General features: G+C 47.7%; 1 protein-coding gene across 1 annotated transcript in view; it reads left to right on the forward strand.

Annotated features, from left to right (window-relative positions):
• The window catches only part of col7a1l (collagen type VII alpha 1-like), a 435910-nt gene that overhangs the window by 136588 nt on the left and 280986 nt on the right, over positions 1-18336 (forward strand). Inside the window, exons 15-17 of the mRNA XM_072470919.1 lie at positions 150-269; positions 12852-13001; positions 16581-16715. Of these exons, the coding sequence (XP_072327020.1) occupies positions 150-269; positions 12852-13001; positions 16581-16715 (405 nt within the window). The remainder of the gene's footprint in view (positions 1-149; positions 270-12851; positions 13002-16580; positions 16716-18336) is intronic.

The raw sequence follows: 18336 nt of genomic DNA on the forward strand, positions 1-18336 counted from the left end.
TCTAGACTCACATGTAAAGAATGATCACTTGGGAAACAGACAAGATTGGTACGATTATACCCCAGCGAGGGGTATAATCCTTTGGACTGGGGAAGAAAATAGAACATTCTGGGGAATTGAATTAACTGATGGCTTATTCTGTATTGCAGCTCCACTTGACTATGTAACAAACTTCAGGGTAACCACATACACCACCACCTCGGTGTCTGTGGTCTGGAGTGCCACTGTCGGAGCCACAGAGTATAAGATAACGTGGAGGCCAGCATCAGGTAAATAAGGAGAAACCGTTTCTCTCAATTGGGTGGCTAAGGAACACCTTTTGTTGGTGTTTCTCTGATTTTTATTTGTGACCGTAAGCAATTATTATTGTTGCTGAATCATAGGCGTTTTTTGTTGTACCTTATCCAAATTGTTTTTTTTTTACTTCTTATCAACTGCTTCCACTGCACATCTCTTGTCTGTCCTCTTTAAGGGATTCTGTAAGATTTGTAATCCGTTGGTTGTGGAAAATGAAAGGGAAATCTAATTCAAGTGTTTAAGGTGATTAAGGGAGTTGATAGATTAAATAGAGGAGGTATTTCCTCTGGTTGGGAGTTCCAGAACAATAACCTTAGAAGCAACGCGAGGCCATTCAGGTGCTGTTAGAAAACACTTCTCCTCACAAAGAGTAGCCAAAATCCGGAATTCTCCTCTTGCCCCACCCAATAAAAGCTGCTGGGGCTTCGGATCAATTGGAAATTTCAAAACCGAGAATAATGGAATTTGTTAATCAATGGCATTAAGGCATACAGAACCAAAGTACATATGCAGATTAGCTATCATCTAATCAGATGGTGGATCAGACTCAAAGGACTGAGTGGCTTATTGTGTTCCTATGTTCCTTGGTTGAAAATCTGTACTGACTAATCAGAATTGATTTATGTTTTGTAAAATATTTAGTAAATTGGCCGTGTGTTATTGAGGCAGATACAGGAAATGCTGGAGTGAATTGTACAGTGCGGCACCTGAAGCTTACTCAGCCGACTGAATTTTATTCCGATATTAGCTCTGGGTTTTTCGCGGTTTTGGTTGAGTAGAATGGGGAAGAATATGATATAAATCAGTTTGATGACATCATATTTGAGCATAAAAAGCCTGCCGAATAGTAGAAGTGGAAAAGACTGAATTCACAGTTCAATGATTGTAGTGTTGAAACATGTTAGAGAGTTGTAATGATGTACTTTCACAGACTTCATTAGAAACACTAAAAGATTTATTAGTAAGAACTGTACAGCAATACAGCAGTTGCACCTATGGTGATTCCCTACTCTGAGTCCCCATTGGTCCCTCAAGCCAGGTGACCCTTACTCTGCTGTGTTGCCCAGAAAGGGACAATCGCCACAAATCATCACATCCCTCCTTTATCCAATCTTCAGTAACTAAATTACTCAGTCCTAAATTCTAACTAAACATCATATACATGAGTTGGACAATTATTAATAAAGTCTGGAGGGGTTTTTCTGTTTCTTGTAGAGTGGCATAATTCTGTTGTCTGCGATGCTTCCACAGGATCGACGTTAACTAGAACTGCAATAATGATAGTTCATTACTACTTGCTTCTATGGATACATAATTTATGGCTATAACAGGTCAATCAGGTACTTCGATGTTTACAGTTTGGAAAACATTTCTTTTTTTTAAAAAAATATTTTATTGAAAATTTTTGGTCAACCAACACAGTACATTGTGCATCCTTTACACAATATTATAACAACACAAATAACAATGACCTATTTTATAAACAGAAAATGAATAAATAATAAATATCAAAAATGAAAACTAACCCTAATTGGCAACTGCCTTATCACAAGTAACACTCGCCAAAAATATAATTTAACAGTCCAATATATAATTATCTGTAGCAACGACCTATACATATTATACAGTATATATTAACAACCCTGAGAGTCCTTCTGGCTCCCCCCCCCCCCCCCCCGCCCCGATCCTGGGCTGCTGCTGCTGCCTTCTTTTTCCATTCCATCTATCTTTCTGCGAGGTATTCGACGAACGGTTGCCACCGCCTGGTGAACCCTTGAGCCGACCCCCTTAGAACGAACTTAATCCGCTCTAGCTTTATAAACCCTGCCATGTCATTTATCCAGGTCTCCACCCCCGGGGGCTTGGCTTCTTTCCACATTAGCAATATCCTGCGCCGGGCTACGAGGGACGCAAAGGCCAAAACATCGGCCTCTCTCGCCTCCTGCACTCCCGGCTCTTGTGCAACCCCAAATATAGCCAACCCCCAGCTTGGTTCGACCCAGACCCCCACTACTTTTGAAAGCACCTTTGTCACCCCCCTCCAAAACCCCTGTAGTGCCGGGCATGACCAAAACATATGGGTATATGTAGCTGGGCTTCTCGAGCACCTCGCACACCTATCCTCCACCCCAAAAAATTTACTGAGCCGTGCTCCAGTCATATGCGCCCTGTGAGATACCTTAAACTGAATCAGGCTTAGCCTGGCACACGAGGACGACGAGTTTACCCTGCTTAGGGCATCTGCCCACAGCCCCTCCTCGATCTCCTCCCCCAGCTCTTCTTCCCATTTCCCTTTTAGTTCATCTACCATAGTCTCCCCTTCGTCCCTCATTTCCCTATATATATCTGACACCTTACCATCCCCCACCCATGTCTTTGAGATCACTCTGTCCTGCACCTCTTGTGTCGGGAGCTGCGGGAATTCCCTCACCTGTTGCCTCGCAAAAGCCCTCAGTTGCATATACCTGAATGCATTCCCTTGGGGCAACCCATATTTCTCGGTCAGCGCTCCCAGACTCGCGAACTTCCCATCCACAAACAGATCTTTCAGTTGCGTTATTCCTGCTCTTTGCCACATTCCATATCCCCCATCCATTCCCACCGGGGCAAACCTATGGTTGTTTCTTATCGGGGACCCCCCCAAGGCTCCAGTCTTTCCCCTATGCCGTCTCCACTGTCCCCAAATCTTCAGTGTAGCCACCACCACCGGGCTTGTGGTGTAGTTCCTCGGTGAGAACGGCAAAGGGGCTGTCACCATAGCCTGTAGGCTAGTCCCCCTACAGGACGCCCTCTCTAATCTCTTCCACGCCGCTCCCTCCTCCTCTCCCATCCACTTACTCACCATTGAAATATTAGCGGCCCAATAATACTCACTTAGGCTCGGTAGTGCCAGCCCCCCCCCCTATCCCTGCTACGCTGTAAGAATCCCTTCCTCACTCTCGGGGTCTTCCCGGCCCACACAAAACCCATGATGCTCTTTTCAATCCTTTTAAAAAAAGCCTTCGTGATCACCACCGGGAGGCACTGAAACACAAAGAGGAATCGCGGGAGGACCACCATCTTAACCGCCTGCACCCTCCCTGCCAGTGACAGGGATACCATATCCCATCTCTTGAAATCCTCCTCCATTTGTTCCACCAACTGCGTTAAATTTAACCTATGCAATGTGCCCCAATTCTTGGCTATCTGGATCCCCAGGTAACGAAAGTCCCTTGTTACCTTCCTCAACGGTAGGTCCTCTATTTCTCTACTCTGCTCCCCTGGATGCACCACAAACAACTCACTTTTCCCCATGTTTAATTTATACCCTGAAAAATCCCCAAACTCCCCAAGTATCCGCATTATTTCTGGCATCCCCTCCGCCGGGTCTGCCACATATAGTAACAAATCGTCCGCACACAAAGATACCCGGTGTTCTTCTCCTCCTCTAAGTACTCCCCTCCACTTCTTGGAACCCCTCAACGCTATCTCCAGGGGCTCAATCGCCAGTGCAAACAATAATGGGGACAGAGGGCATCCCTGCCTTGTCCCTCTATGGAGCCGAAAATATGCAGATCCCCGTCCATTCGTGACCACGCTCGCCATCGGGGCCCTATACAACAGCTGCACCCATCTAACATACCCTCTCCAAAACCAAATCTCCTCAACACCTCCCACAAATAATCCCACTCCACTCTATCAAATGCTTTCTCGGCATCCATCGCCACTACTATCTCCGTTTCCCCCTCTGGTGGGGGCATCATCATTACCCCTAACAGCCTCCGGATATTCGTGTTCAGCTGTCTCCCCTTCACAAACCCAGTTTGGTCCTCGTGGACCACCCCCGGGACACATTCCTCCATTCTCATTGCCATTACCTTGGCCAGGATCTTGGCATCTACATTTAGGAGGGAAATAGGTCTATAGGACCCACATTGTAGCGGATCCTTTTCCTTCTTTAAGAGAAGCGATATCGTTGCTTCAGACATAGTCGGGGGCAGTTGTCCCCTTTCCTTTGCCTCATTAAAGGTCCTCGTCAATACCGGGGCGAGCAAGTCCACATATTTTCTATAGAATTCGACTGGGAATCCATCCGGTCCCGGGGCCTTTCCCGCCTGCATGCTCCTAATTCCTTTCACCACTTCTTCTACCTCGATCTGTGCTCCCAGTCCCACCCTTTCCTGCTCTTCCACCTTGGGAAATTCCAGCCGATCCAAAAAGCCCATCATTCTCTCCCTCCCATCCGGGGGTTGAGCTTCATATAATTTTTTATAAAATGTCTTGAACACTCCATTCACTCTCTCTGCTCCCCGCTCCATCTCTCCTTCCTCATCCCTCACTCCCCCTATTTCCCTCGCTGCTCCCCTTTTCCTCAATTGGTGTGCCAGCAACCTGCTCGCCTTCTCCCCATATTCGTACTGTACACCCTGTGCCTTCCTCCATTGTGCCTCTGCAGTGCCCGTAGTCAGCAAGTCAAATTCTACATGTAGCCTTTGCCTTTCCCTGTACAGTCCCTCCTCCGGTGCTTCCGCATATTGTCTGTCCACCCTCAAAAGTTCTTGCAGCAACCGCTCCCGTTCCTTACTCTCCTGCTTCCCTTTATGTGCCCTTATTGATATCAGCTCCCCTCTAACCACCGCCTTCAGCGCCTCCCAGACCACTCCCACCTGGACCTCCCCATTATCATTGAGTTCCAAGTACTTTTCAATGCACCCCCTCACCCTTAGACACACCCCCTCATCTGCCATTAGTCCCATGTCCATTCTCCAGGGTGGGCGCCCTCCTGTTTCCTCCCCTATCTCCAAGTCTACCCAGTGTGGAGCGTGATCCGAAATGGCTATAGCCGTATACTCCGTTCCCCTTACCTTCGGGATCAACGCCCTTCCCAGCACAAAAAAGTCTATTCGCGAGTAGACTTTATGGACATAGGAGAAAAATGAGAACTCCTTACTCCTAGGTCTGCTAAATCTCCACTGGTCTACACCTCCCATCTGCTCCATAAAATCTTTAAGTACCTTGGCTGCTGCCGGCCTCCTTCCAGTCCTGGACTTCGACCTATCCAGCCCTGGTTCCAACACCGTATTAAAATCTCCCCCCATTATCAGCTTTCCCATCTCTAGGTCCGGAATGCGTCCTAGCATCCGCCTCATAAAATTGGCATCACCCCAGTTCGGGGCATATACGTTTACCAAAACCACCGTCTCCCCCTGTAGTTTGCCACTCACCATCACGTATCTGCCCCCGTTATCCGCCACTATAGTCTTTGCCTCGAACATTACCCGCTTCCCCACTAATATAGCCACCCCCCTGTTTTTCGCATCTAGCCCCGAATGGAACACCTGCCCCACCCATCCTTTGCGTAGCCTAACCTGGTCTATCAGTTTCAGGTGCGTTTCCTGTAACATAACCACATCTGCCTTAAGTTTCTTAAGGTGTGCGAGTACCCGTGCCCTCTTGATCGGCCCGTTCAGCCCTCTCACGTTCCACGTGATCAGCCGGGTTGGGGGGCTTCCTAACCCCCCCCCCCTTGTCGATTAGCCATCCCCTTTTTCCAGCTCCTCACCCGGTTCCCACGCAGCTGTATCTCCCCCAGGCGGTGCCCCCCCGCCCATCCCCTCCCATACCAGCTCCCCCCTCTCCCCAGCAGCAGCAACCCAGTAATTCCCCCCTCCCACCCCCCCCCCCCCCCCCGCTAGATCCCCCGCTAGCGTAATTACTCCCCCCATGTTGCTCCCAGAAGTCAGCAAACTCTGGCCGACCTCGGCTTCCCCCCGTGACCTCGGCTCGCACCGTGCGACGCCCCCTCCTTCCTGCTTCTCTATTCCCGCCATGATTATCATAGCGCGGGAACCAAGCCCGCGCTTCTCCCTTGGCCCCGCCCCCAATGGCCAACGCCCCATCTCCTCCACCTCCCCTCCTCCCCCCTTCACCACCTGTGGAAGAGAGAAAAGTTACCACATCGCAGGATTAGTACATAAAACTCCTCTTTCCCCCCTTTTTAAACCCCCCCTCTTCGACCCCACATTCGCCCCACCACTTTGTTCAAACGTTCTTTTTAATAACCCGCTCATTCCAGTTTTTCTTCCACAATAAAAGTCCACGCTTCATCCGCCGTCTCAAAGTAGTGGTGCCTCCCTCGATATGTGACCCACAGTCTTGCCGGTTGCAGCATTCCAAATTTGATCTTCTTTTTATGAAGCACGGCCTTGGCCCGATTAAAGCTCGCCCTCCTTCTCGCCACCTCCGCACTCCAGTCTTGATAAACGCGGATCACCGCGTTCTCCCATTTACTGCTCCGAGTTTTCTTTGCCCATCTAAGGACCATTTCTCTATCCTTAAAACGGAGGAATCTCACCACTATGGCTTTGGGAATTTCTCCTGCTCTCGGTCCTCGCGCCACCACTCGGTATGCTCCCTCCACCTCCAACGGACCCGCCGGGGCCTCCGCTCCCATTAACGAGTGCAGCATCGTGCTCACATATGCCCCGACGTCCGCTCCCTCCGCACCTTCAGGAAGACCAAGAATCCTCAGGTTGTTCCTCCTTGCGTTGTTCTCCAGTGCCTCCAACCTTTCCACACATCGTTTCTGATGTGCCTCATGCATCTCCGTCTTCACCACCAGGCCCTGTATGTCGTCCTCATTCTCGGCTGCCTTTGCCTTCACGACCCGAAGCTCCCGCTCCTGGGTCTTTTGTTCCTCCTTTAGCCCTTCGATCGCCTGTAGTATCGAGGCCAACAGCTCTTTCTTCATTTCCTTTTTGAGCTCTTCCACACAGCATTTCAAGAACTCTTGTTGTTAAGGGCCCCATGTTAAACTGCCACCTTCCGACGCCATCTTGGTTTTTGCTTGCCTTCCTTGCCGCTGTTCTAAAGGATCCACTGCAATCCGGCCACTTTCTCCTCCTTTTTTCATACGTATCCAGGGGGGATTCCCTTCTGGTTTACCACGCAGTGTTTTTAGCCGTCAAAATTGCCGTTGGGGCTCCTATCAAGAGCCCAAAAGTCCGTTTCACCGGGAGCTGCCGAAATGTGCGACTCAGCTGGTCATCGCCGCACCCGGAAGTCAGCTGGAAAACATTTCTTGATGGCAACGCTGACTACTGGAGCATCTCTCTACTCCTCAAGACGATCCGTCCCTCCATGTCTACTTGGCACGACAGGAATCCGGCCTCAGAGACAATAATTCCGGGGATGTAACTTCATCCACTCTGGAAATTTCAGATTATGACACCATATCATATTATGTACTTAATATGTTTTTTTAAGAATGTATGGAGGCACATATCAACACAATACATCAAAGTCCTATGTCTTGACAATTCTTTCGCAATCTTGATCTGTCATGTGTGAAGGAATAACTGTGGTACGCAGTTTCTGGTACTTAGGTCATGTGATGAAGTTTCTTCTCTTGCCAGCATTTCAATTCAACATCTTTTTCACTGACCATTTGATCATATTGGTCCTTGGGAATTTCTATTAGTGTGAGCATTGCAGAAACCTCAATATCTTTCTCTGTCTGAATTGCTGATTCTAATAATAATAATTTTTTTATTGTCACAAGAAGACTTACATTAACACTGCAAAGAAGTTACTGTGAAAAGCCCCTAGTCGTCACAGTCCGGCGCCTGTTCGGGCACACAGAGGGAGAATTCAGAATTCTCAGCTGGTACGGGAATTGAACCCACGCTGCTGGCCTTGTTCAGGATCACAAACCAGCTGTCTAGCCCACTGAGCTAAACCAGCCACTGCTGTCAGTTTCAGTGTTTTTGCCTCTTTAGTTAATTTCTCGTTGCCAAGCTTCCCTACATCAAGGTCTTATTCTCCCGATTCAATTCTTCACCGGACTTGTTCTTATTTTCTAGTTGCCTTTTCATGGAGCTCAGCTTACATTGGGCGCAATTCAACTAATTGGAAAAAAGTCCCGTAGCGAGCGCATTTAGCTGCATGTTTCCCGGCGCTTGCAGCACCCATAAACACATGGCTATACAATGTGACTCGCATTGTATAAAGGGTCTCAGCAGGGAATGCACGGCCGAGGCTGCACATAGCCCCATTTTGTACACCGAGGAGCTCTGCTCGTCGGAGCTCTCCACTGTAGTGAAAGATCAGGATGCCATCTCCAAGGCCCCCGAAGCAACCCCCGAACCTCCCTAGCCTTAACACACTATGGGAGGGTCCCTGCCCCCCCCCCCCCCCCCACCACCACCCCCAACACCCTTAAAAATGGCGTCATGATCCTTTCCTGCACTGAGGAGTTCTTGCGAGCAGATGTGTCAGCCTAGAGGCAATGTCATGGTAATTTTATCCTCATCGCCAGATGTAATGGTGCATGTCCAGAGAACAGAGAAGGATTTACTAATGAGAAGAACTGCGCAGTAGTACTGCAGTCCCCCAGCTGCATCTGGTTCCCCACATGTCTCCCGCCTAAGAAAGGGCTCTATCCCCTGAGGTGATTCCCTATCCTGAGTCCTCATCGGTCCACCAATCCAGGTGTCCCTTATTCTGCCATGTTGCCCTTAAAGTGACAATCACCTCAAATCACCACAAGAGTAGGGCAGAATACGATGGGTGGTATTTAATGGAGATGACAGGGGTCTTGCCCGACGGCTGGAGAGCTGGTGAGAGCCCAATATTGCCTCTTGTAGGGGAATCTCGCTAAATTAACTGGCACTCTGCTATGATCCCAGTTGATGTTATAACTGGATGGGAAGATCGCAGAATGGAACTATGGCTCAAAAGACCGCAACTTTTACTTTGTATAAAATGTGAAGGAACAGAATCATAGGACCACTAATTAGTTTTAACATCCAGAAAAAAACTTATTAAACATGAAAAATTGGATTATTATACAATACTCCTTTACTCCCCCATTTGTTCAACAATTACGCACACATTTTAAGATTAACACGGATTACAAAGTACATTTTAAACTACAATGGTCTCATGAACACACAAAGCCCCTTCTAAGCACACAAGATGACTGTGGTATAACACACTCCTCTATGAACCAAAGTGAATGTCTGTGGATTTCTCCTCAAAATCCCCCCAGATGATTCTTATCCCATGAGCTACTTTGTCTCACTGAATTCCGGCCTCCACACCAGGAGCGAAATTCTCCATCCCGCCCCGCCACATTTCTGCCCCGACCCGCCGGCGGGATGCTCCGTTACACCGGCCGGTCAATGGGGTTTCCCATTGTGGGGCAGCCCCACGCCGTCGGGAAACCCCCGGGCGCCGGCAAAACGGAGACTCCCGCCGGCGGGGAATGACGCCCCTGTTCTTTCAAAAGTCCCACTTTCAAATCTTCTTTTAAATTATGTTTTCCCTCCGCTGCTTCCATCAAGGTTTCACTTTCCGGTTTTACACCTCTCCCTTCAAGTTTCCTTTGTCTTAACGGTTTTACACAAACTCCAGGTCCATCCATCGATTCCACAATTACTTCAAATTATGTTTCCCAAACTGTATTAACTTCTCACAAACCTCAGCACCACTGGAGAATCTTTCTGGTCTCTCATGATCCAATGCATTTTCAACTCTGTGACTTTACTTAACAGTAATACATTCTGTTTCCCAGTTTCCTCTGTTCCGTTAACTCCAGACTTCTTGGAAATTTCTCTTCATTTCTCTACTTTCCTTAACTATCTTGACTTAAGGTTTCCACAATCTGTTTTTTTAACCATTACACCAGTGTATAGCTTTTCTTGTCGTGAGGCTGAGAGAGATGTTGCCTCTTGAACCTTCTAAAACCAACTGCTTCTGGCAGAGCTGTGAATGCTGCCTTCTCTCTCACTACCTTCTCTCTCACTACCTATCTCCAACTGCTCTGGCTTTCACTTAAAACTAAGAGAAAAGGAAAGCCTTTTCCTCTGGAAAGTGGCCTCCTGTTGCTAAGCAACACTGGCATACCTCTGCAGGCCTATTTATTTTTCACGTTGTAGTCCTCTCTAAGCACAATAGAAACGCAGTTGGAACTTGACCAACTCCCACACATACCCTTGTTCAGCATGAATCTAACTATATGTTTTACCCTTCCAGGCATAGAAACATTAATTATGCTCACTTAAAACTATACCTTATTTCTAATGTTTACCAGTATAAATATACATCCCTGAAAATTACTTTTGTTTTCCTAGCAACACAGGCACTCAAGTGGACAGCAATGGGCCTTTCCTGGGGTCAAAGACCTCAGGGATAGAAGTCCCACCCAACTAGAATCACTGACCAATCAGAGGCTGATGTCTATATTGAATGGCAGTGCCACCGGGGAGGTGATGGCCACTGCTGGTTCAACACCCACCAGAGGCTTAATGTTGTTGTTGAATCCCAAGCCGCATGTTGGAGCAAGGGCAGGGGAAAGGGTTTGCGAGCAAGTGCAGATTGTTGGCACTGAGCAAGCCCCCCTTTCTGGATGCTAGTTCCCTCAAACCGGCACCGTGTGCCTACGAATAAGGACACCCCCAGGGGCTTGCAAGAAACTCTGTGCTGTCCACATGTAGCACAGTTGTTAGCACTGTTGTTAGCGCCAGGGTCCCAGGTTCGATTCCCGACTGGGTCACTGTCTGTGCGGAGTCTGCACGTTCTCCCCGTGTCTGCGTGGGTTTCCTCCGGGAGCTCTGGTTTATTCCCACAAGTCCTGAAAGACGTGCTGTTAGGTAATTTGGACATTCTGAATTCTCCCTCTGTGTACCCGAACAGGCACCGGAATGTGACGATGAGGGGATTTTCACACTAACTTCAATGCAGTGTTAATGTAAGCCTACTTGTGACAATAAAGATTATTATTAAACTATCTTCTGACACTGGATGCCGCCAGGCTACATCGTATATACAGAGAGCAGGCTGGGTGGGAGAGTGTGTTAGAACTAACCCTTGTGATCTGGGTTTAAATCCAGCCCAGCCTAACTGGATTAACATCCTCTCTTTCTCTCCTTGACTCAAGGACCTTTGAACCTGACTTTGGGAATGCTGTACCTCCCTTTCTGGTGGGTGCAAAACTGGTGCAAAACTAAAATGTTGCTGAATTTTTAGTAGACATTTCACAAAAAAATAAAATTTCATAATTTACAGGACAGAAACAGTCCAGCTGGTTCATGCCTATATCCAGGCTCGATTAGACCCTCCTCTCTCCCTCTTTACCTGACCCCATCAACGTATCCTTCTGATTTTTTTTCCTCGCATTCTAGAATCTAGTTTTCCCTTGAATGCATCGAAGCAATTCAGCCAAAGAATTTACTATGTTGTTCATTCCACATCCTCACCACTCTCTTGATGAAGAAGATTCTCCTGAATTTCCTATTGGTTTCGTTAGTACATCTTACAGGGGCACAGTCTCAAATTAGGTTGGTCTGCCATTTAAGACGGAGATGAGAAGGAATTTCCTCTCTCAGAGGGCTGTTAGCGTTTGGAATTCTCCCCTGTCCCCACCCCCACCCCACAGCGAGCAGGGGAGGCTGGGACCTTTGATATATTCAAGGCCGGGTTGGGCAGATTTTGATTGTCATGGTTGTGAGGGTTGGGGGAGGGGTGGTGGGTTGCAGGCAGGAGTGTGGAATTCGGGCCTCATCAGATCGGCCATGATCTTATTGAATGATGGAACAGGCACGAGGGGCTGAATGGTTCCCATTTCGTATCGAAAAGCTTGAGTGTCCCTGGTCCAATCATTGACCAGTTTATTCTGTTACTGACAGTGATCCATAAAATAGAATATAGAAGCATTGCAGAAGGCACTTTTTTTTAATACTGGAATGTTAGCAGAACTGGGAGATTATAACTATCAGGAAAGATTGAACATACGGAGTTCTTTTTCTCTGGGAAAGGTAAGATTTAAAGTGACTTGGTGGGGTCTTCTAGATCATGAAAGGCTTTGATAGGTTAGTCATTGAGCAAATGTTTTCACTTGATGGGAAGACCAGAACTAGGGGCTGTAGACACGAGATGGTCACTAATAAATCCAATCGGGAGGAATCGCATTACCTGGAGGGTTATTAGAATGTGGAATTTATTACTGTGGTGAATGTATTCACCTACTGCATGAGCTGTCTGTATGATAATGTAACCTATGACCTGGAAGTGGTGATACGAGCTGCTTCCAGGTACTGTACTGTAACCTCGGTGGGCTCCGCCTCTGGCTCCGTCCTCACCGGGACCATATATAGACCGGCCGCCTGTGGGTGGCATTCATCTGTACAACCAACTCTGGCTAGGCAAGTTCATGATTAATAAAGCCTAATGTTCACTCGCTCTCTCTGCCTCTCGGGGAATTGAAGGTATATCAGTTACACACGGGGTAATTGAGGCGAATGGTATAGATACATTTAAGGAGGAGGTAGATAAACACATGAGGGAGAAAGGAATTGTAGGATAGATTACAGAGTTAGATGAAGCAGGGTGGGTGGAGGGCTGTGTAGAACATAAATACTGACCTGAACAGGTTGAGTTGAATAATCTGTTTCTGTGCGGTAAATGCGATTGAATTTGATGCTATCAAAGCATTGACCTGGCTGCAGTGACATAGGGAGTCTGTATGAATCTGTTCCAAATTCCTCCTGTTTTAAGGTTTATTTTCTCCTTGCTAGGAAGAGGTGATACTCAGGATGAATATGTGGATCGCTACACTCTGTCTTACCACATTGGAAAACTGAACCCTGGGACTCGCTATACAATTAGCATCAATGCTGTGTATAGAAACTCCGAGGGACCTGCTGTGTCCCTATCTCAGATGACAGGTAAGGACTGACGTGGACAGAGGGCCACTGGTAATACCTATGCTTCTATTCATTGCGGAGAGGAAGCTTGCTGTTTCATCGAGGAGTCACCAAAACAAAACTGAGGCTTGGAGGGTTAAATTACAAGGACAGAAAACATAAATTTTGGAGTGGATTCCCTTGATGATAAAAGACCGAGGGACAGCCTGATTTGAGGGAGTAAAGAGTTAAAAAGGATGGGATGTATGGGGTGGGAATCTTTCTCGTGTACATCGCAGAGAATGAGCTCCCCAGCTAGGGGGGGACGGGACTCTAATTAACCGCAATATAAAAGGTCGACCAGTAAATAACCAACCAGAAAGAGAGCCGGTAGGGATCTACTGGGGACTGTATATATCGAATTGTAAATAAATCTAATTCTTTACTCAGTGTGGGCTCGAGTGTCCTTATTAAAGATGTCAACAGAGTAGATATGGAGAAGCTATTTCTTCTGATGAGTGAATCAGAATGAGGGGAGATGAACAAAAATAAAGGGGGCGATTCTCCGAGCCCCGTGCCGGGCCGGAGAATTGCCGCAATCTCGCCACGACGCCGCGACGCCGGCGCGCGATTCTCCAAGGTGCAGAGAATCGGTGCCATTTGCGCCGGCGTGTTTGGTGCGGCGCCGGGCGCGGGCCACTGGAATCGGCCCTGATGGGCCAAGCGGCCGCGCCGATACGACAGAGTCCCACCGGCGCCGTTCACCCCTGGTCACCGCCGGCGGGAACTCTGGGCGAACGGTCGGGGGGTGGGGGCTCCTTCACCGGGGGTGCCTCCGATGGGGTCTGGCCCGCCGATCGGTGGGCCCCGGGCCTACTTTCTGGTGCGGCCGACCCCTGGACAGCGACTCCATGTTGAGTCGGGGCCGGCGCGCTAAAGAAGTCCCCCTTGCATGCGCAGGTTGGCGCAGCCCATTTGGTGCCGCGAAAGGAGGCTGGAGCAGCGTGAACCGTTCCAGCGCCGTGCTGGCCCCCTGTGGGGGCCAGATTCCGTCGTACCAGGGCCCGGTTTGCGCCGTTGTGAAACGCGACGTCGTTCACGACGGCGCGAACACTTAGGCTCCATATTGGAGAATCGCCCCCATAAGGTTAGGCCCCACACAGGAGTGAAATCCAGCAATGCCTTTTCTCTTGAAGGCTTGTGGATATCTGTAACATTCTTCCCCAAAGAGGCTGTGGATGCTGAGGGAAAACTAGGGGCTTGATTCTCCGATGGTGGGATTTCCCGACGGCGTGGGGCTGCCCACAAAGGGGAACCTCATTGGCCGGCTGTTGGGACGACGAATCCCGCGTGCTGCACCAGAAAAATGGCGCGACAGGGCGGAGAATTCCACCCCAGGGCTTTCAGGACTAAGATCATTATATTTATTGCTGTTTGGTATCAAGGGATGTTGAACAAAATCTCGGTATCAGTTTCGGGTATAGATAGGCCATGATCTAATTGAAGAGCAGTGCAGCCTCGAGGGGCTGAATGCCCGCCTCCCATTTCCTTTTATTATTAAGCGGTTGTGTGAAAAGCCACAAACCTTCATGCAGGACACCATGTACACAAGAGAGAAGACTTGATAAATCAAATAGCAGTGGTGAGTTGATACCACTTGAGTTAAAAGCCTGTTGGATTGTAGAAGGAAAGAAAGACAGAGAGAGAGAGAGAGAGATTACGTTCTATGGCTGTAAACTCTTGAGAAGAGATGAATTTGAGTTGGAGATGGTGTGAAGAGTCTTGAGTTCTACACATTGTCAGAGAGAGTACGAATCAGAGTCCCTGTGATCAATCTTACTGCAGTGAGGACTTAAGGAGGGGGAAGCACATCTGGGACAAAGTATTTGGAATTTGGAAGGAATGTGGGAGGAAGATTGGCTTGCATTACAATAGTGACTACACTTCGAAAGTACTTCTTGGCTGTAAAATGCTTTGGGACATTGAGGCATTAAATGGTGTTATATAAATACAAGTTCTTCTTTTAAGGTTCAAGGAAGGAAATAACAAACTTGCATTTATATGGTGCCGCATAGAATTTATAGTGGGAAGGGCTGATTTCATGGGGCTCGAGAATCGGTGAGAGATCCGTGCGGGGAAGCCCCGCTGCTACTGAATGGCGTCCAGTGGGGAGCCAATCAGAGGCCATCGGCTCTGTTCCTCACCGGGGAGGCAATGGTTGCTGCGGTAACAATAGCCACCAGGGGCTTAAAATCGAGGAGCGACCCAGGGCTTAGGTGCCTCTTGGCGAGGGGTTTTACAGGAGGAAGTTCATGGGGGGAGGGGTGTTTGGGGACAGTCAGCAACAAGGGCAGGGAGGTGGCTGTCAGTGGCTCCTCACCCCATCCCGATGCTAGGCCCCTCGATCAGGCACTGTGCACCATTGAACAAATCCTCCACCCCGAGAGAGCACACTGACCTGCACACGTCTGCCTATGGTGCAAGCCACATGGCACAGGCCTGTCCACAGCTGGGTTAATACCAGTGGTGATGGGGTGACATCCTTAGGTGTTCATTAATTGGCTACTTAAGGGCCTCAAGTGGCAGCTGAACAGCAAGTCTGACCATGGGCCTTCCCTCCACAAGCATAATTCTGCTGGAGTCAGGAAGGCGGTGGGGTGCTTATACACTACACTCCCCCTTAATTAAATGCTATTCCCACCTCAAACACACCACAAAGAAGGGCATAAAATTTCCCCTTTCAACACGGATAGTTGTCATCTTATTCCATACAAACTGCCTCCCACTCTAATAACTTCTTCATACTTACTCTCCGAACTTGGCCCTGTGATTGTGGGTCGTGGTTTGGATTCAGGAAGGGGGGTACTCACTGTTCCCCGTGCTTCACTGTTAATGGTGAGAGTAAAATGGCAGAAGAATGCTCCTGATAATGTTTGACCAGCTCTTGGAACTGTTTAAAGCTGGTGATGTTTTGAACATCCTGGTGTCTCCGTGTGCTCTGGATTGGCCATGCTAAATTGCCCCATAGTGTTCAAACGTTATGCAGGTTAGGTGGGGTTACAGGGTCATGGGAATAGGGTGGTGGAGTGGGCCTATGTGGGGTGCTCTTTCAGAGGGCTGGTGCAGACTCGATGGGCCAAATGGCCTCCTTCTGCACCGTAGGGATTCTATTCTTTGCTCGCATTCCTCTGTTCTCCTCTTTACTCATGTATGCATTATCCACTCCTCACACAAGTCCTCGTCTTCAACCAATGAAGTCCACATTCCTATTACTTTCTGTGCTAACATATTCCTCTTAAATTCCTTACTTGATATGTTTTTAGCTTCCTTATCTTATATCCATCAGATTTGGGCTGTTCCACACACAGGTTTCCCCACATCCACCCTATCGATGTAGCCCCGGCTTGCTCAATCTTTCCTGATGGTTGCCCCCAAAGTGCTTTCCCAACCAATGAACTACTTTCAAAGTGCAGTTGTTACGTTGATGGTCACAGCAGCCATTTTACACTCAGCAATCACTTTCACCTTCTGATTGAAAGGCTCCATTGCAGATCACATGAATAAAACGTACAGGATCAATTCATTGTTTTTAACCATAACCTGTCCTTTCATCACTCACAGCCTCTCTGGATTCTGGACAGGTCCAATCTGTAAAAGAATTGAAGGTCATAGAAACCGGGCCCAACAGCTTAAAACTCTCTTGGAAAAAGATGCCTGGCACTTCGGGATATAGAATATCTTGGGCTCGACTGCGAGGTATGGACTTTGTCTTGATTACTTAAACCTTTGTAAGATAGGGTTCAACTTCTACCTGTGTTTGCCTAATATATACTTCACATACTTGATTAATGGACTACCAAACATATTCAGTGACTCAGTGACTAATGACTGAGTGAGTGCTCCGGTACTATGATGAGGGTTTGTGTATGTTTGTTTATTCAATAATGACAACTGACATCTGACACGACATCTGGCATATAGACCAGTTAAGTCGCAAGGGAGTTTGGCAAGATTGGATGGTATTTGTTTTAATGCAAGCAGTGTGACGAACAAGGCAGATAAGTTGAGGGCACAAATTAAAACATGGGAATATGATGTCATTGCTGTCACTGAGACATGTTGAGAGAAGGGCAGGATTGGCAGCTCAATATTTTTGAATATAGGATCTTCAGGCGAGCCAGGCAAGGAGATAAAAGAGGAGAGTGGTTGAAAATTTGATCAGGGAATCAATTACAGAAATAAGGAGGGTCAACATCTTAGAAGGCTCTTCAAATGAAACCATTTGGATAGAACTAATGTGGAGCAACTACACTGTTAGGCCTCCTATCAGTCCGAGAGAAATAGAAGAGTAGATATGTCGGTAAATTTCAGAGAAACGTAAAAATAGTAGGCTCGTGATAGTAGGGGATTTCAACTTCCCCAAGATTAACTGGGGTAGTCATAGTGTGAAGGGTTTAGAGGGAGCGGAATTCTTAAAATGATTTGGGGGGGGGGGGGCTCTGGACTTAACTTTAGGTAACAAAGCCGGGCAAGTGGTCGAAGTATTAGTGGGGGAGCATTTTGAAGACAGCGATCATAACTCCGTTAAATTCAAGATTGTTTTGGAAAAGGACAGGATGGGCCTGAGATCAAAGTTCTAAACTGGGGAAGGCCGATTGTAATAAGATCAGATATGATTTGGCCAAATCATTGAGGGTAAAAGGATAACTAAGGAAAGAGTTAGGCCCATTAAGGACCCCAGTTGTAATTTGTGTGTGGAGCCGGAGGACGTAGGTAGGGTTCTAAATGAATACTTTGTGCTGGTGTTCACTAGTGAGAGGGACAATGTGGGTATAGAAATCAGGGAGAAGGACTGTGATGAAAATAAAGGACAGAGAGGAGATTCTGAGTGGCCGAAAAAAATCTTCAGAACTGAATGAAATATATCTCAGGCTGTTGAGTGAGGCAAGGGAGGAAATAGCAGGGGCACAGGTAATCATTTTCAATTCCTCTCTGGCCACAGGAAAGTGCCAGAGGACTGGAGGATAGCCAATGTGTACAATTATTCAATAAGGGAGGAAGGGATAAACCAGGAATCTGCAGGCCAGTCAGTCTGACCTCAGTGGTGGGGAAACTATTGGAAGCAATTCTGAGAGACAGAATGAATCTGCATTTTGCAAGACAGGGATTAATCATGAGCGGTCAGCATGGTTTTGTTACGAGGAGGCCATGTCTGACCATGCTGATTGAATTTTTCGAAGAAGTGACCAGTGTGTAGATGAGGGCAATACATTTGACATGGTTTACTTGGACTTCAGCAAGGCTTTCGATAAGGTCCCACATCGGAGATTGATAGCGAAGGTAAGAGCTCATGGGATCCAAGAAAATTAGGCAAATT

This window comes from Scyliorhinus torazame, chromosome 13, assembly GCF_047496885.1.
Source record: "Scyliorhinus torazame isolate Kashiwa2021f chromosome 13, sScyTor2.1, whole genome shotgun sequence".
Lineage (NCBI taxonomy): Eukaryota > Metazoa > Chordata > Chondrichthyes > Carcharhiniformes > Scyliorhinidae > Scyliorhinus > Scyliorhinus torazame.